Genomic DNA, 20,467 nt, shown 5'->3' on the forward strand with positions numbered 1-20,467 from the left:
ACAGAGGAAGAGGGGAGTATACGGAGAGGGAGATTAAGACAGAGGAAGAGGGGAGTATACGGAGAGGGAGATTAAGACAGAGGAAGAGGGGAGTATACGGGGAGGGAGATTAAAACAGAGGAAGAGGGGAGTATACGGAGAGGGAGATTAAGACAGAGGAAGAGGGGAGTATACGGAGAGGGAGATTAAGACAGAGGAAGAGGGGAGTATACGGAGAGGGAGATTAAGACAGAGGAAGAGGGGAGTATACGGAGAGGGAGATTAAGACAGAGGAAGAGGGGAGTATACGGGGAGGGAGATTAAAACAGAGGAAGAGGGGAGTATACGGAGGAGGAGATTAAGAGGAAGAGGGGAGTATACGGAGGAGGAGATTAAGACAGAGGAAGAGGGGAGTATACGGAGAGGGAGATTAAGACAGAGGAAGAGGGGAGTATACGGGGAGGGAGATTAAAACAGAGGAAGAGGGGAGTATACGGAGGAGGAGATTAAGAGGAAGAGGGGAGTATACGGAGAGGGAGATGAAGAGGAAGAGGGGAGTATACGGAGAGGGAGATTAAGACAGAGGAAGAGGGGAGTATACGGAGAGGGATATTAAGACAGAGGAAGAGGGGAGTATACGGAGAGGGAGATTAAGACAGAGGAAGAGGGGAGTATACGGAGAGGGATATTAAGACAGAGGAAGAGGGGAGTATACGGGGAGGGAGATTAAAACAGAGGAAGAGGGGAGTATACGGAGGAGGAGATTAAGAGGAAGAGGGGAGTATACGGAGAGGGAGATGAAGAGGAAGAGGGGAGTATACGGAGAGGGAGATGAAGAGGAAGAGGGGAGTATACGGAGAGGGAGATTAAGACAGAGGAAGAGGGGAGTATACGGAGAGGGAGATTAAGACGTCTCGTCTCTTCCTCTCTAATTGATCTGTGACGATGCACCAATTATAGCAGTCGGGGAGGGGAGGGGGCGTGCACGTCTCTCGTCTCGACGTCTACGCACGCCAATCATCTCAGCAGGAGGCAGTGTGTGTGTGTGTGTTATCTCCAAGTGTCTGTCTGTTAATTGATGCGTGTGTATGCATTCATGCATGTATGCGTGCATGTGTGATCGGAGATAACTGGGTGGGAAGATACGATTGTCATTATTGTTTCCTGTGATCGCAGAGAAGTAGGCTGCCGATGCATCGCCGTCACGCCCCTGTACACGCACGCGTGCGTGCGTGCGTGTGTGCGTGCGTGTGTGTGTGTGCGTGTGTGTGTGTGTGTGTGTGTGTGTGTGTGGCGATTACTATTCTATCAATTACTTTTTGGATCAATCGAATAGTCGAGCAGCACATTTGTTTTATATATAGAAAATGCTATTTTCTGCCGAATGTTCACCGCAGAAAAGGGACACTAGTGATTATGTGGTTATAATGTGGAGACAGGGGAAGATTTCCCAGAACCCCCCAGGGGTCCTTGAGGTGGGGGGGGGGGGGGGGGGGGGGGGGAGAGAGAGAGAGAGAGAGAGAGAGAGAGTGTGTAGCTATAGCTTCGTTAGTTGGGTTGGTTAGCCCTGGGCTGAGATGGACTTAATGAAGAGCACACGCCACTCCGCACCCACCAGGAATCATGGGAAATTACTGGCAGGATGTCGTGTGACCTACGGACATGCAAATGCAAAGTAGGGACTCACACACACACAGACACAATACATACTCCCATCCACACATACAGTGCACGCACGCACGCATGTGCGCGCACACACACATAAACTACACATTTCAGCGTACACGCAAATTAGACTTGCTCACACACACACACACAGACACACACACACACACGCCTATAACTCCCCCTATAGAATAGCTAATCTAAAGCATATTTCATTGTGCTACCAGCGCTGGGGTCAATGAGCACACAGCGCGGTGAGGGCATATGCCTCGCTGGGGAGGGGGGGGGGGGGTCGGGCGGTGTGTGGGTGGGTTTAAGCACACGCTCGTTTGAACAATGGCCACTATTAGCTAATGGGGATGTTCGCGGATGTTCAGCGCCCCGCCTAATTGGGCTAAAATGTCCGCTCAAATTAAATTCCATCCGGGCTGCAGAGATAATGACATCGCCATGCAGCGAAATCCTTCTGGAAGGGTCTGTCGTCTGAAGAGGAGGAGGAGGAGCGAAGTGCTTCATCTGTGTAACCATGTTTGCGTGGAGGACAGAGAGAGTGTGTCCGTCCGGGAATGAACGTACTTATATTAGCGATAGTTGTGAGGGTCAGATGGGTCCACATAGTACGGTTGAATTTGAGAAACGGACATTATGAGTATTAAGAAGTCGAGTAATATGAGCCTCCCAAAATGATCGGCCGATATTAACATGAACATGAGACATCGGAAAAGATTTGTGTTTTGTATGTATTAGTTCAACTGTTGCAGTGGGTGTGTGTGTGTGTGTGTGTGTGTGTGCACGCGCGCGTGTGTGTGTGTGTGTGTGTGTGTGTGTGTTAAGAGAGAGGAGGTAACAAGGTTTTCTATTATTCAAGGAGGGGAGGGCAGCTGAGGACGAGAGAGGCCGGGAGACCACTCTCTCACTCTCCGCAGATAAGGACAGGCTTTGTGCGTGTGTGTGTGTGTGTGTGTGTGTGTGTGTGCGTGTGTGTGTGTGTGCACATGTACATGCACTTCCTCCATTCCCAGTCTGCTTACAAAGCGACTCTCCTCCCGTTGGAAGAAAGAAAGAGGAAGCCCGGTGGGTCGTACTTGTTTTTTTTCTTCTTTCTTCCGAGACACGGATCTGAGAGGAACAGAAGGCAAGGCGGCCGGCGAGCTCTCGAGGCAGCGGAGAGGAGATTAGGAAGGCTCTGGTGTTTTTTTCTGAAACGTGAGCCGCTCGTGACGGGGGAATGCAGATTGATAAGGACAGACTGACAGATGCCTGGCTGACTGACTGACAGCCAGGGAAGAGGGAGGGAGGGTGGGGGTGGGGGGGGGTGGGGGGGGGGTTGGGCTGGAATGCCGCAAGAGGAAGAAAAATAAAATAAACCCAAAGGAGACGAGACGAGGAGAGAGAAAGCACGATGGAAGTCCAACCGATCTTGCACTCCCGATTTTCACTCGTCTGACTGACGGGCAGACAGGCAGGTTGAAGGGAAGACAGACAGACAGACAGACAGACAGACAGACAGACAGACAGACAGACAGACAGACAGACAGACAGACAGACAGACAGACAGACAGAGCAGAGCAGAGCTAAACAGGAAAGGAAACGCGACAGCAGCATTTTAGCTACGGTGGAAGTCGGAGTAAGTCGGTGCTGTATGGCGGAAACCATGCATGTCCAAAACCGTGTGTTCACTAAAACCCATTTGTTTTTTTATAGCAGAAATAGCTACATGTACAAACTCACAGCACTTCGCAATGCGATGCGTTTTGAGCTTTAATTCACAAGAGATTTCTTTGTGAAATATGAGGTTTCTGCCCAACGACAAAATGAGACGCGGGGATCTGAGGGAGGTCTAGTCTTACCGCTGTCTGATCTGTAGCCACAACACAAGAAAAGCAGAAAGCAATGGTCCGCCAAGAACAGAACAAAAACCTACTGAATAAAAACAAAATACAAGCCGAACCCAAAGATGTCCTCGGCTAGCCACACACAAACACACTGACATGGTGCTGATGATGGTTCACTGTAAACTGCTTTGCATGTTCATTTTAAGAGAGTGTACAAATGGAAGCGCTTCCATCCTCATGATGCCTTCACACGGGCAGACGCAAAGATGCAAAGATGCATCTTTGTAGCTGAAGTAGAAACCAGCTCAATTTGTTTGTAGCTTTTGCAGCAGCTACAAACGTCGGATGTATCTTTGCATCTTCACGTCGCTGGCTTCCATTGAAGACGAATGGTAGACTGTATCTTTGCATCTGCATGTCGCTGGCTTCCATTGAAGATGAATGGTAGACTGTATCTTTGCATCTGCATGTCGCTGGCTTCCATTGAAGATGAATGGTAGACTGTATCTTTGCATCTGCCCGTGTGAACGCAGCATCAGAGTAAGCCTAACTCGTCAAAGGAACACTTTTGACCGTGCTGGTAGTTAAATGGTAAAAAACTAAACGTAATGAATGGTAAGTAGGTACGAAGGGATATGGAGGGATACATGATGGTATGAAATCAACATCAACAAGAAGCTTTGTGCGTGTGTGTGAGTGCGTGCGTGCGTGCGTGCGTGCGTGCGTGCGTGCGTGCGTGCGTGCGTGCGTGCGAGCGTTGTCTCCATTATACAACACAACAGGTACAGTACATTGTTACTCTTGCAGTTAAATCCCACATGACTGCAGTTCTGACGTTCGTCTCAACTATTTAAAGAGAATTTACAGATGCAGGGATTAAAAAAAAAACAAACAGCAAATACTCTTATTGTTAGATTTCCCAGTGTTGTCGCTGGTCAATTGCATTTAGTTTTTACACAATATAATGAATTTCTACCCGTGCTGTGCGTCATGGTCATACCTGGAGTCTGGAAGTTGATGCGTCTCATCTCCACAGGGTCGGTGGGGTGGTGTGGCGTGATGTCTGCGTTGTTCAGCAGACACTTGGCGCGCGGCTCCGACTCCTTCCTCTTACGGCTGGAGAGAGACGGGGAAGAAGAGACCAGACGGACGTTGTTAGACGGCGGCGTCGTGAACAAAATGGCGAGAGCACACGCGCACATACACTGTGGCTCTCGTATATCTTTGAGAAAAGAGAAAAGAAACACAAACACACTGTCGAGACAAGAACCCGATTATGCTCCTTCTTGCGAGTGCAAAGACCTGTGTGCCGATCTGACTCCTGCATTGTCTACTTGTCTAGCGTATAGGCGCCAGCGATCCACCATTTTGACATGAAGTGCCATGTTTTTAGTCATAATCAACCTTGGAACGCTTATTCATGACACCACGTCAAAATAACATATTTCCAGCAGACTTTGATTGCCTATACATAACGGCCTTTATTATGTTCTTCAACTTCTTTTGAAATATTTTCTCTTGTCGTACAGTATCAGGACTATAGACTAAATGGTAAATGGTGCATTTATATAGCGCCTTTATCCAATGCGCTTTACATAGATTGTGCACTACATTCACCCATTCACACATTCATACACCGATGGCGGCAGACACCATGCAAGGTACCACCCAGCCCATCAGGAGCAATTTGGGGTTCAGTGTCTTGCTCAAGGACGCTTCGACACTAACTCTGGGGGAGCCCGGGTTCGAACAGGCAACCTTGCGGTTACCATCCAGCCACTCTACCCCTGAGCCACCGCCGTAGGTCTAGACTCTAGACCAGTATCTCCCAGACTCTCTCCCCATTCAGAGAGATGTGATTTGCATACCGACGTGGGGGGGACGGGACTTAATTTAATTGGCTAAATGTCTTGCGTGCCAGCGCTCACCCTCCACTGGGCCCATGTTGGCACCCATGTCTAAAGGTGGCCAACCCACCTGGTCTAGCATGTCCCTCCCCTCCTTGTCCCTCTACACTACACTATCCTATCCTAAATAAAGTATTACTAATAATATACAAATAAAAAAAGACAGCTGGGGCGAAAACAGGCATATCTAGTGTGTGCCAGCTTTCTCCTCCACCACACCTCCTCCTCCTACAACCACCCGTCGGACTAATTAAAAGGGTATTTCATGCTGAGACGGCTTATTTTTCTTCTCCTGCTGAAAAAGAAAAAAAAAAAACGAAAAATGCAATAAAACAGCAGCTAAAGCCTTACCTGTCAGGTTTGCTGTTTCCACAAGCAAGCAATGAAGGAATCAAATAAATACACACAGACACGAGACGGGGAGAGAGAGGGGAAAGAACACACCGCAAAGGGGGAGGGAGGGGGGGGGGGAGGGGGGGGCAAGAAGACACAGATCAATATAGAGCAGTTTAAAATTCACAGGGGCTGCTTCGGAGCTCTCACACACAAGATAAAGCTCATCAGCATTTGGAGAAGGGGTGTGTGTGTGTGTGTGTGTGTGTGTGTGTGTGTGTGTGAGTGTGTGTGAGTGTGTGTGTGTGTGTGTGTGTGTGTGTGTGTGTGTGTGTGTGCATGCGTGTTCATGGCCTTATTACTTTGGGCCAACTGAATGTTCTCAAGTGTTCTTGTTGAAGGTCGAGTATCAATATGTGTGTGTGTGTGTGTGTGTGTGTGTGTGTGTGTGTGTGTGTGTGTGTGTGAGTGTGTCAATCGAACTACATACTGTATCTTGTAAAACGTGCGATTACAAATCGATCCCTATTATGTAGGCATGCCATTATTATGTGTACAGTTTCAAATAAATCTACCACAACATTGAAACTTCACAAAAGAAAGAGCAACGCTTGGTCAATCAATTCGTTGATATACTGTATATATCTTTTTTTAATTAATACAAAAATGTAAACAATAATTGATAGAATAATGGCTAAGAAAAGTAATGATAGTTGCAGCCCTATTTGTGTGTGTGCGTGTGTGTCTGTGGTGTGTCTTTGTCTGTGTGCGTGTGCGTCCGTGCATGTAGATGGGTGGGTGGGGGGGCGGGGGGTTAGTAAGGGCAGGTCAGGACCAAAGACAAGCCTGGAAAACACTGTCCACCAGGAAGAGATGGAGGGAAAAGAGGAGAGAGAGAGAGAAAGAGAGACAGACAGACAGACAGATTCAAGGAGAGACGTTACTCTCCCTAAGCACTAAGACAAGAGGTAAGGCAAGGTCACACTGCCTGGCTCACCTGACAGCAGCAGCCAGCTAGTAGAACCCAGCGATACGCTTGACCTCTAACACAGCCGTCACTCAACTCTACTGGGACATGTAGTCCGAGGGGGCGACTAAAACTACAACTGACTGCAAAACGGAGAGAAGGAGAATGCTTTTTCCCGTTTGCTTTGTGACGTGTTGTGCTGCACTTTCAGAAGACTTCTCCTACACTACAGTATGTGATTCCTTTTTTAGTTTATTTGGGAGATGTTTCGGAGTTCGGCTATTTCTGAACAGACACAATGTAGAATTGCAGGATCTCTCTCTGTATCTGTGTGTTTTGCCTGTGTCGCTTTTAGGTCCATACATGGACATTGCTGTCTGTCCCTGTCCCTTTTATGCCCATATAATGTGGAGATCCCTGATCCCACATATGCCCATAAGTATGGCATAATAATTGTAGAAGAGAATAATTGTAGAAGTATAAAGTATTGAAAAATGGCATAATAATAAAGAGAATAATAAAGTATTGAAAAATGGAGTAAAGTAAAATCCCTCAAAATGTTTCTATTTACTTCAGTACAATACGTGGAAACCTCATATCTCCAAAACTGTTACTTTTCCCTCAGGATTCAAATAAAACAAATAGCTAAAAGTAGCAGATGTACAATCTCGAAGCGCTTTGCGGCACATTTTGAGTTTGCTAAATCTGATGTTTTTTTGTGACGCTGTAGTTAGTAAGCGTAGGCTATGATCAAGTACAAACAAAACACAAGAAGTTATGGAGATAAGAGTTTTCTGCACGACGACAGCGACATACCTAGTTACTTTCCACCACGGCACATTTACATGCAACAATTTTTTGCGATTTCTTTTTTAAATTCATGCTAGACCACATAAACACCAGTCTGAGCATGCTCACAACCATGGAGTTTCACCATCAACATCCAGAACAAACTGGTGCAATTTGACCCTAGAACACTAAACATCCTTTTTGTCACAACGTCACTAAACTCTGGTAGCCTATAATATTCCATAAAACATACTATCTCTATCGGGGACCGCATGTAATTCCGACGGAGCATATTCGTCCGACATGCGCTGCTCCCGTGCTTGCAGTTATGGTTAGGTTATGTTTTGAGGTGGGTTGTCGTTTGTCAGACCAATGACTAGTCTGAACTACGAACTGCAACCATCTCTATCACATTATCACTAAACACAGGTGAAATTCACCCAAACACCTGCCTGTAGAAAAAAACCAAACAGGGATTTGGCCAGGGAAACAAACGTACCTTCACTGAGCATCATGAAGGTACTGAAAGACCGTACCCACCTCAGACATCAGCAACATTATGAACATTACAAAAAATATAATTGTCCGGGTGAAAATCACCCGTGTTTAGTGTTCAAGGGTTAAAAGTTTAGTTACAGACAAATACAGTGAACTGAAATGAACTGAAAGCTCACTCCACACAGACAGTAGGAGACCATCGATACAGTAAATATCAATGTCGCTATTGAATGGCATCCCTATGTTTGGCATGTCATTATATTTTCACTATACTGAATGTGCATGGCTATTGGCTAAGTATATTGTTGCTGCCGGGCAGAAACCTCTTACCGGTATCTCCATATTTTAACTTGTTGTGTCTTGTCTTAAATCAACAACCTACACAAAATCATCAAACGTAGCAGATCCACAAGCTCAAAACGTGGCGCCAATATTGACGCGTTTTGAGCCTGTGGATCTGCTACGTTTGCTATCCTGAAAAGTTACAGTTTTGTATAATAATATGAGTTTTTTTCCACCCGACAGTGACTTAGGTAGGGTAAGTGATATTGTACTGTATTGTTTGGTTTAAACAAAAATGTCTTATTTATTTTATTATAAGGTTTAACATTTTGTGATAGTAATGCCCTACGTGTTTATTGAAAGGGGTCTCTGAACAAACCCTTGGTGGTATCCCGTTTATACACACTCTTGTGTTTATTGAAAGGGGTCTCTGAACAAACCCTTGGTGGTATCCCGTTTATACACACTCTTGTGTTTATTGAAAGGGGTCTCTGAACAAACCCTTGGTGGTATCCCGTTTATACACACTCTTGTGTGAGTTGTCTATCCTGATCCTGATTAAATACATTTGGTATCGCGTTTACTAACGAGCTGGAGAGACAGGGACACCCACTGCTATTGGACAACAACAACAAAATCACTTACCGTACTTTTATTATTTTGCAGTAAAACAAGTTGGCAACTCTGTCGAGGCGCCAACTTGCACCTTGCGCACAAGCATGGCCTACTTGTGCGCAAGCAGAGCGCGCAAGTACTGCTACTAAGTGACGTCTATTACAACTGCTGTTCTAAATCCTTTAGACCCGTTATTGACCTTATACCAACCTTGAAACGTACCTTAGTTACGTCACCATCAACAGCCAATAAGGGACCACCATTCTTATCCCGACATACATACATACATACATACATACATACATACATACATACATACATACATACATACATACATACATACATACATACATACATACATACATACATACATACATACATACATACATACATACATACATACATACATACATACATACATACATACCCAGCCGATCACCAAACGTACCTTAGCTACGTCATCAAGAATGGTGTTCCCTTTTTGGCCGGTGGACAACACCGACATACATACATACATACATGCATACATACATACATACATACATACATACATACATACATACATACATACATACCCAGCCGATCACCAAACGTACCTTAGTTACATCATCAAGAATGGTGTTCCCTTTTTGGCCGGTGGACAACACCGACATACATACATACCCAGCCGATGCGCAAGTAACAAGTACTAAAAACAAGTTCACTACACAACTCCACATTTATAACATAACAAAGACCCCATAATAAGCCAACTGACTTCTTGTAGAGGAGGATGGCGATGACGATGCAGATGATGAAGACCACGGCCAGCACGGGGCCCACCACCCAGATGAGGCCGTCTCCGCCCGTCTCCACCGGCATGGGGTCCACCACCATCTCTGGGGTCATCACCGTGTCCGTGTACGGGCTGGTCGCAAACATTTTCTGAACACGCACACAAACAGAACACATGTTGTTTAACACATTTAACCCATTTTGGGCGGGAACCCCTTTTGGTGTTAGCATTATGTTATGCTTTAGCTATTGAAAAATAGCAGATCTACAAGCTCATAGCGCGCCACCGAGTGGCGCGCTACGAGCTTGTAGGTCTGCTATTTTTGAAAAATCGAAGAACGACTGACATAGAAACATAGCTTTTTCAGAAAACTGTCAGGATGTAGAAGACATTTTTAGAATCTGATCTCAGGTCAAAATGGGTTAAAAGCCAGGCGTTTCTTGGGGCGCCCCTTTTTACCTGTGCCAGGTCAAAAACTAGAAAAAAATAGAAAAAGCGAACCCTGTGACGCGGCTCTTGAACCGGAAGTATTAGCCGGCGATGTTTCCGTCGCTCAAGTTGAAACGCACTGATCTGCTAACCTGTAATATTTGGTTACAGGCAAATACATCATTTGATACATTTGGCAGAGACCAGTTTGATTTTGAAAAACTGCAACCGTTTATTTCCTGCGCTCTCTCTCTCTCTGCATATGACAAATCTATGATTGAGTCTGTAATTATTTATAATAAGCGACTGTCGATCGGGACGGTAATATATTCGACAAGGGATGCGGCAGTTTGCTGGAAAAACAGCAATAATAAACACGGGTTACGTTGATCCATGATTGAAATGAGATTACCGAGGTCGTCAAAGTTCGCTCCAATTCCTGTGGGAGCTTCGTTCAGGTTGTTATTTGAGCCAGACAACAGCGATGCAGAGACAGAGAGCACAGTGAAGGATCGCAACACTTTCGGAAGATTCAAACGGTAAGGAAGATTCCTGTCAGTGACGCAGTGCTTTGTGTGAGTTCTGTAGGGCAGTGGTCTTCTCTTATGGGGACGGCTGGCATACAATCATTTCACATATCCGCTGCCAAACACTATAGCAAAAATAGCAAATGTAAGTCCCTCCCTAACATTTTTGTCTAGTTTTTATTTGTAGTATTTGTTTGTGTCCGGGTAAGCTCAGTCGTTAAGAGCTCTCGCCTTTGGACCACAAGTTCATGGGTTCGATCCTGGGCACTGCCAACTCAGCGAATGAGTAGCATGGCTTGGTGCAGCAAGTCGTGCGGGAAGTAGGGGGGGTCTATAGCGCATTGTAACGAGGATAGACTCCATCTCCCAGGGGTCTATAGCGCATTGTAACGAGGATAGACTCCATCTCCCAGGGGTCTATAGCGCATTGTAACGGGGACAGACTCCATCTCCCAGGGGTCTATAGCGCATTGTAACGGGGATAGACTCCATCTCCCAGGGGTCTATAGGGCATTGTAACGAGGATAGACTCCATCTCCCAGGGGTCTATAGCGCATTGTAACGAGGATAGACTCCATCTCCCAGGGGTCTATAGCGCATTGTAACGAGGATAGACTCCATCTCCCAGGGGTCTATAGCGCATTGTAACGAGGATAGACTCCATCTCCCAGGGGTCTATAGCGCATTGTAACGAGGATAGACTCCATCTCCCAGGGGTCTATAGCGCATTGTAACGAGGATAGACTCCATCTCCCAGGGGTCTATAGCGCATTGTAACGAGGATAGACTCCATCTCCCAGGGGTCTATAGCGCATTGTAACGAGGATAGACTCCATCTCCCAGGGGTCTATAGCGCATTGTAACGAGGATAGACTCCATCTCCCAGGGGTCTATAGGGCATTGTAACGAGGATAGACTCGATCTCCCAGGGGTCTATAGCGCATTGTAACGAGGATAGACTCCTGCATGTTACCGGCTGATACCGACAATAAGCCACTCCGGACCTACTTATCTTATTTGTTGATGAAATTGACAATATATTTAGTCTCAGTTTTTTCATCATGATTTTGTTTTCATTTAGTTTTCCTGTAGTTTTTAAGGTCGATGAACATGTTTCGTCACAGTTTCAGTCTAGGGTTAATGGACCCTGGGTCTCTCCGTCCCTCGCTGCGTCTACTCACCCCGGCCGTGGCGTTGAGCTCGGCCAGCAGGAAGAAGACGTACTCCTGGCCCGCCTCCAGGGGCGTGTTCTGGCAGATGCTGTGCCGGTGGTCCGTCCCGACCACGAAGCTGACCGGCAGCTGCCTGAAGCACGCCGTGATGAACGGCTTCTTCTGGTCCAGCTGGGCCAGCTGGCGCCGAGAGCGCCGCTTGGGGGACACCTCCCTCAACAGCTGAGGGAGAGAGAGAGAGAGAGAGAGAGAGAGAGAGAGAGAGAGAGAGAGAGAGAGAGAGAGAGAGAGAGAGAGATGGATGGATGGGAGTACCAGGTTAGAACACCGCTGTTCCTTCATTCCCTGCCAAAGTCGTCCATGACGTCTTTTTGGGGGTTTTTTTAGTCCTACACCGCCAAAGACGTCTCTCACTGTCTATAGGAAATTCCTTTTAGTCTAGCGGTTAAGATGTTGGCTTTCCACGCGAGAGACCTGGGTTCGAATGCCGGGCGTTACAAATGCATCATGTCGTTATGAATGTTTATAAATCATGCGTGACATCTTATAACAATGTTTATAACATTTTATATGTGCCGTCCTTTGTTATAAGTCGTACATCATTATTTAGTCGTAAACATCTCTATCGTTTCACTTTGTTAATTCTGATTCTGCACAAAAATACAGTACATGCCAAATGGGCAGAGAGTCCAGACTAGAGTAATGCACGTCCATCCCAAACAAACCGGTAGAGACAGCCCCCTTGCACCCAACTTCAACTTTAAACTCTGCCTGTCCCGCGGAGGACAACGCAGAACATTTAAATAATACTGTAAGCCCCCAGTCACCACTGATAAGCTCCTCTCACTATGAACTATAAAGGACCCCAAGAGAGAGAGAGAGGCAGGCCCGCTGAATGCCTGACGAAGGGCTCCCACAGTCCAGACAACCGTCTCACTACCGCACACTGCACACCCACCCACAGACACACACGCGCATGCACATACGTTTGTATTACTATTACTATACTTATGGGGACATCAACATTTTACGTCGCTGATTTGATCAATGTCATTTTGTTATTCATTCTTTCAGTTGTTTTTACCCCTAACGCTAAAAGCCGAAAGTAGCCGATCTACAAGCCCATAAGGCACCTTTTAGGTGTGAGACACTGCATGGCAACTAAGTATAAATCAGGCATATCTCCAAGTTAGAGTTCTGCATCTCTTAATGCCCAAACCTAAACCCAAGCTGAAATCTTTACCTAATTTCCCTCACCCACCCCCCCTTTTCTCTCTCCATAAAATAACTATTGCTCTTACAGGGAAACAGTCCTCATAATGCCTGTTTCTCAAATTCTGCTACACTTGTGGGGACATTTGGCACACGTATAGTGATACAAGTGCACGCACGCACGAGCACACACACGCACACACACACACACACACACACACACACAAGCGGTGTGCGCTGACAGAGTGGATTGAAGTGAGCGTGTGTGTGTGTGTGTGTGTGTGTGTGTGTGTGTGTGTGTGTGTGTGTGTGTGTGTGTGTGTGTGCATGTGCGTAATCCCAAATCCAATAGGGATGCTGGGCACTGAGCAGCTTCTCAAGGTGACCTTGGAGGAGCTCTGGGAAGTGTACGACTTACAATGTAATTCTCTCCATTACATGCCAATTAGCATAACCAACCAGATCTGCAGCGAGCGTATGGATTTGTGTGCTCTGGTGGTGTGCACTGGGGGAAGAAAAGTACCCAGAATTCCTCACTTAAAAGACCTGAGGCGGGTTCTACAAATTACTTCTATATCAGTGGCTCTAGCAGACTATAGCACTCTCCCGGTTTTTCGAAAATGTTCAAAAACAGCAGATATACAAGCTTGCGGGGCGGCACAAAGCGACGTGCTGTGAGCTTGTATGTCTGATGTTTTTGAACAGCCAACGCTAAGGTCTAAAATCACACAGATGCTTTCCCTCTTTTAATGTATCAATACATCAATGTAGAAATATTCTGTTACGAGCGAAACATAAATAAATACTATATTAAAAAATGTACACGACTGAAAGCACACAAGTTTTAGCATAAAAATAGGGACACTTCACCCCTTTTGCAACCAGATCTTATTTTAAGGACATTTGGGAGACATTTGGGTAATATGTGTTTTTAGATATTTTAGCATTTCAAAGTGTCCATGATGTCCAGGACACTGGGCTCACTTCCTTCCTGGACTATAATTCCCATAATGCTTTGGTGCACTGCTCCTCCTTGTGGATAGGGGGAGGGCTGTCCTACAAAGACAACATGTAGTCCAGGAAGTAAGTGAGCCCCCAGTGTCCATGACGCGTTATTATTTATCCCACCGCAGTTCTAGGAAAGCCCTGCTGTGATTGGCCAGTAGTCGTTGTGATTGACAGTTCTCGTTTTTGCGACCAGTCATTAGTCCTACAACTACAACCTATCTCAAACCCTCACCCTAAACCTAACCCCCCACGGGGCAGCACACCTAAACCTAACCTTAACCCATGTCTAACCAATGACTAGTCTAAACTAAGTATGCACCCCCCTAAACCTAACCCGAACAGCCCAACCTCAGTAAAACGATGCCTTCCAGGGAGCCAATCAGACACATGGTGAGGCGGGTCTACCCTAGAACGTTGGTGGGATTCATAATCACGCGTCCATGACATCATGGAGCCCATGGACACTTTGAAATACTAAAATATCTAACACACATATCACACACATAAAAACCCCAGGAAAGTGTTTCTTGTCTCCCAAACATCATTAAAATAAGATCTGGTTGCAAAAGGGGTGAAGTGTCCCTTTAACCCATTTAGGCCTGACGTCGAATTTTAAACAATGTCTTCTAAATCATGACAGTTTTCTGAAATACTTATATTTCTATATCAGTGGTTGTCAAACTATATGTCAAGGTCCCCCAGAATTATATGTAATTTGGCCACCGACCCCCATCTGAAAATATTATGTTGTTCCAGGGACCCCCCAGAATCAAAGATTTGAGTTAAAAACGTTCGCTCTGAAAGAATAATATATATTCAAAGATTTGCGCAATGCACATTTTCACGATTTTTCAAAAATAGCAGACCTACAAGCTCGTAGTGCGGCACTCGGTGCCGCGCTATGAGCTTGTAGATCTGCTATTTTCAATAGCTAAAGCATAACATAATAGATCTTACCTCCTCCATGTCCATCTCGTCTGGGCTCTTCAGGTTCTTGACGCTCGTCACGGTCCTCTTCAGTGGAACCACAACCACATACCAGTTCCTGAAATATAGACATAATTATTTATGAAAAGTCATGAATAGTAGCAAAAAAATTAAAATAAAAACTAAGAATACAGTATGAATCTATTAACCACTTTCAGCCTAACGTCCCTGTTTTTTTGCATAGGCTTTTGGTCAAACAAATTGTCCATCTTGTCTGTAATTTAAAAAGAAATATATATATATAGGACTAGCCTAATAATAACAAGGTATATATCGCTGTTCTACATGCCCAAACGTTATATAGTAAAAAAAATATATATATATATTCCACATGCTCAACACGATACACACATCAATACAATGAATGCATATGGCAATATTCCAGGTAGTTCGACCAGCAAGGTTGCGAATTATATTGTGGCTCGTGATGGCGTGATGGCATGTGCTCACACACAACAAGCGCCACTTGTTCACGATGCCCATCTCGATCCGCATTGCCGTCTACAGCTAGCAAATCAGAAAAGCCTTAAGAATAGCTATTTCCGTAACAATAACCCGCTAACCCTGACTTTCATTACGTACAACAATAGACTGTGTCAGACCCTTGAGAGCTGGGTAATTGTAGCGAGTTGTACTGCGGCATTCTGTTGCGTGTTATTATATAACTGCTTGTTTGGCTTGTTCCATTGTGTTGCGCTGCAGTGCAATGCGTCCAAGAGCTAATTTCCCCATGAGTATAATGAAGTAGCTGTTGAATGTGTTCCAGACGTAGTATACTACTGCTCGTGCACCACTCGTAAAAGCTGCATTCCGTGCGGGAGATGTTAGGGCTGTTTTACGAGATTTAAGTTTGCCGATCAATTGTCACACGCATAATTGCGATTTTAGCGATTCAATTGTTGTTTCTGTCGCTGGGGCAAAACCGGAGAATATGAATACAAATTACATTTCCGTTTCGCCTTGGATTTATTTAGGCTTCATAATCAAACTCTGCACAGGGCAAATAATATGACAAATAAATGGAATATACAAAGACAGTACTGGCATATTTAATAATTTTACTCTTTTAACCCATTTTGGGCGGGAACCCCTGTTGGTGTTTTAAGCATTATGTTCTACTTTAGCTATTGAAAAATAGCAGATCTACAAGCTTGTAGGTCTTCTATTTTTGAAAAGTCGTGAAAATGTGGTCGCAAATCTTTGAATATATATTTCAGAGCGAACAATTTGAACTAAAATATTGGCTTCTGGGGGGTCCCTGGAACTACATATTTTCAGTTGGGGGTCTATGGCCAAATACAGATAATTCTGGGAGTTCTTGACATGAAAAAGGTTGAGCACCACTGACATAGAAACATGGGTTTTTCAGAAAAATTTTAGGATTTAGAAGCCTTTTTTTTTTAAATCGGCCTCAGTCCAAAATGGGTTAAATAAAGTAAAACAAATAGTGGAAATAGCTGATCTCCAAGGTCTGCAAGGTCCCGCGGGGTGAACGTCTAATGTCTCTTTCGAGTCTCTCGACCTGAAAAAGCTAGGAAACCGCTGCACCAAATGACTCACTTGACGTCCTTCATGTCGAGGACGGGAGGGAAGGTCATGGTGAGCAAGGTCTCGGGGTCGCCGAACACGTCCAGCTTGGGCTTCTTGGCCAGGAGGAAGGGCGCCGTCCTGGCATGCACGCGGTGCCGCGGGCCCCCGTCTGCGCTCTCCTGGCACGCCACGCGGAACTCGTAGCTGCTGTTGGCCCGCAGGCCGGTGACCAGCACCTTGGTCTGCCGCGCGTCCACGTCCATCTTCTGACGGTTGTACTCGATCTGTTGAGACAGACGGAGGGAGGGAGGGAGAGGTGGATTAATGCTAATTCTGAGCTGGGTACGACCAGTGGTGGGTACGACTCACATTTCTTGCTTAAGTAAAAGTATCAATACAGCAAAGTAGAAATACCCGGTTGTAAAAGTCAGAATTTACCTGCATAAAAGTACAAAGGTATTGGCATTAAAATGTACTCAAAAGTAGAAAGTATGAATTATGCAGAATGTCCCATCGTGAACTTGCATCGTCTATTTTCAAATGGCCAAAATGTATATAGGGCTGAAGTGGTTGGTGTTTTGTAATAATAATCTAAATGAACTAAATAAAGGTTTTCAAAACATTGTAGTGGAGTAAAAGTAGGATAGAATATTTCCCTCTGAGCTTAGTAGTGGAGTAGAAGTAAAAGTACTGGAAACTGGAAAAGTAAAAATACATCAGTACAGTACAGTATACTGAGTGAATGTACTTAGTTACTTTACACACCACCAGGTAAGTCTGCCTTTCATTACTATTTTCATTTTATGTTTTCTTTTTTCTTCTTCTTAATAAAGTTGGTTCCTTCCTTTTCTTCATGAAAAGCAACTTGGGGTAATTAGAAAAGTGCTACAAAAATCTGAGCTATTATTATTATTATTACTATGAACATTATGCAAATGTTTGACTCTATAACACATGTAAAGTGCATTCTAAATAAGATTATTTTTATTATTGCTCTTGTCAAGATGAAAAGCATTTGTCACGGTGATGGCACTGTATTTGTATTTTAATATCGTCTCCCTTGCCACAGCAGGCATGCCACGCACTCTGATATCACAACCCGCCCTCCCGGAAGCACAGCCTAGAGAAATATAAAGATGTATTAACATTGACATGATAATAGACACCTCATAGGGGGGCTATAGAACCTACATAATACACAGACAAGTAAAATAACATGACAGGCTCCATATGAACCCGCTCTGAATGACACGCTGACATAGTGAAGAAGACATAAATGCTATGTAGAGGAGGAAGGGTTGGTGGAGGGAGAGTCTGATCACTGAGGAGCTGTCAATGTGGCAGTTACGGTAGAGAGAGATCACGTTGAGGCTGATGCTAAATAGACGGGCCACGGAGACTAGAACCGTTACTTAGGATCATGGCCGTAGAGTATGTGATTGGAGGCTGTATGACTTTCGTGCCTGCCTGCCTGCCTGCTGACCGCGATGATCCATTTCACGGACAGATGGCTTTGTAGATGGTAAATGGCGTGGGTTGAGTGACTTTTAGATGGATGGCAAAATAGATGGATAGATGGATGGATACATGGATGAATGAGTGGGTGGAAATGAGAGGTCGGATGACAGATTGTGAAAGTTAAAAGGTGGACAAGGACGTGTGTGTTTTCTATATTATATACAGAACATCTATTGTCGTAAAAATATCGATTGAATTCTCAGTGAGAGAAGCTGACCGACGTTTTTGACGTTTTGTTTTTTTAACAAGCTGAAAACGTGATCTATCGCATCACATTGTTGTCTTCTAAATCACCTGAGGCGATGGAGGCCAACTATACACACAGCTCCTCCACATGGAGACTGAAGAGCAATAGAGACTTATTACTACCCTAGCAGTATTTCGTCGATTAAAACTACGACGAAAAATGTTCGACGACTACCTTTTTTCACTGACAAAAACGAAAAATGAAAACTAAGCTATGGTGACTAGAACTAAGACTAAATATATTGACAATTGCTTCAACAAATAAGAACTAGACTAAAATGTTAGGGAGGAACTAGTGGAGAAGAGTAGAACTAAAAGACAAGTAATTTTTATCTTTGGTTGTGCCTATAGGTGTTGTGCTCTGAAACAGATGAACACAAATAACACAACAGAGTATTTCTATATTGCAGTATCGATACTTTCACTAAGTTAGTAAATCTCCGACGGAGATGGAATGCGACCTTTAGTGCGTGTGTGTGTGTGTGTGTGTGTGTGCGTGTGTGTGTGTGTGCGTGTGTGTGTGTGCGTGTGTGCGTGCGTGTCCAACGTCTCAGCAGCACTCACCGTGCATTTGTACGGAGACCTGCTGTCGGTAAACTTCCACGCCAGTGCCACCGTGGTCTTCGTCGCCCACTTGACTGTGAAATTCTTTGGAACGTCTGTTTTGGTACAAAGAGTTTTCCGTTAGCGAGCAGAAGAGACGGACAGACGAAGAAGAAGAAGAAGAAGAAAAAGAAGAGAGGTTTTTTAAAAGAGCGTGAGCAGTTCCTGCAACGTTCCGCTGGAATCAAACGTGAGCGAGCGGTGAGCTGTGATAGGCAGTGAGAACGGGCAACGCCATTGGTTAAGACACACAGCACGGAAGACTCATGGAACGTACAAATAGCCACGTGGCACAAAAGGGGACCCCCGCCGACTAGTCGACGATGGCAGTGCCGACTCCCGTCTCAACAACATCTAGACCACAGTGGAGGTGGACCCTTCCCCGTGTCTGGGTGTCGGCACTGCCAACGCGCTACTGCCAGGCGGGCACAGAGACAGACCCAAAACACAGCATGCGGACAGCCCCTTTGAGCGGGCGCTTCTCGGGGGGGGGGGGGGGGGGGGGGGGGGGGGAGTGGGGCGGAGGGAGGGGAGGGTTGATGCCATGCCACAAACTTGCCCCGTCACAAGGACGAGGTGGGGAAGGGGAGGGGTGGGAGGAAAGGGGAGTTAAGGTGGGAACGACTTCTCGAACAAAATAAATAATACCAAAATAAATAAATAAATAAACTCCAGAAGTGACATCTGCTCTCTCTCTGTTCTGCTAAGGATACTCTAAGGAGACGTGCTCATGGCCGTTGACCCTGAGTGGCCGCGGTCGGTCCTATTATACCTTTTGGTTTGTAAAAACTGGGGATGTGAGATTGTGACATTGGCAGTGTTGCGTGTGTGCTCAGCAAAAAACGGGCTGCAAAGGACGACTGACCAGGAGTGTCTGACCAACGGGCACTTACCTTTGAACTCTGGGGCTCCGCCTCTCTTTTCAAACTGACTGACTGACTGTGACTTACTGACTGGGTTACCTTGTTTGGGTTAGTGAAGTTAGTTTCCCCGCCCGCAAACATTGTAATACATTTTTCATTCTCTTGTGGACAAGTGAAGGTGCTTGGAGGAGGGTGGAGGGCGGCTTTCATTTTTTCGTGCTGTGGGTTAATTATCGTTGATTATAATTTTTTTCAGGCGGGGTTATTTCCACCACCACCACCACCACTCCCCACCCCCGCCCCCAGGTTCAGGAGAGAAACAGGCAAGTCCCTACCTGTCGGATCAAAGGCCACCGTCCGATACTGGATCGGCGGGCTGTAGGGACCTGGACCTACACTGGTGTGCGCGCGTATTTTCACGTCGTACGCCGAGTCGGGCTTGAGGCTGTTGAGCACGTAGCTGGACAGGCGCGGGGGGCAGGCTGAGTTCCCGCGGCGAGCCCCCGCCGCTCGCCTCCTTGTACGCCAGCGTGTACTCCGTGATGGCCCCGTTGCGCTCCGCCAGCACCGGCGGCGCCCAGGACAGCTGCACCGAGCAGCACGTGACGTTGGAGCCCTCGCTCATCTGCGGGTAGCCCCCCGGCGTGTTCTCGGGCACGCGGAGCTCCACCGTGGCCTCGTCCCGAAGCCCCCCCGGCTCTTGGCGGAGATCCGGAAGACGTAGGTG

The 20,467-nt window shown here is 45.9% G+C and overlaps 1 protein-coding gene across 1 annotated transcript in view; it reads right to left on the reverse strand.

The window, feature by feature from the left end:
• ptprsa (protein tyrosine phosphatase receptor type Sa) overlaps positions 1-20,467 on the reverse strand; it is a 270,699-nt gene that overhangs the window by 34,992 nt on the left and 215,240 nt on the right. The window contains 10 exon segments of the mRNA XM_079505556.1: positions 3,495-3,505; positions 4,480-4,595; positions 9,628-9,794; positions 11,783-11,995; positions 14,951-15,038; positions 16,541-16,794; positions 18,839-18,933; positions 20,076-20,217; positions 20,219-20,424; positions 20,427-20,437. Of these exon segments, the coding sequence (XP_079361682.1) occupies positions 3,495-3,505; positions 4,480-4,595; positions 9,628-9,794; positions 11,783-11,995; positions 14,951-15,038; positions 16,541-16,794; positions 18,839-18,933; positions 20,076-20,217; positions 20,219-20,424; positions 20,427-20,437 (1,303 nt within the window).

The sequence above is a fragment of the Electrona antarctica genome, assembly GCF_951216825.1.
Source record: "Electrona antarctica genome assembly, chromosome: 7".
Classification (NCBI taxonomy): Eukaryota; Metazoa; Chordata; class Actinopteri; order Myctophiformes; family Myctophidae; genus Electrona; species Electrona antarctica.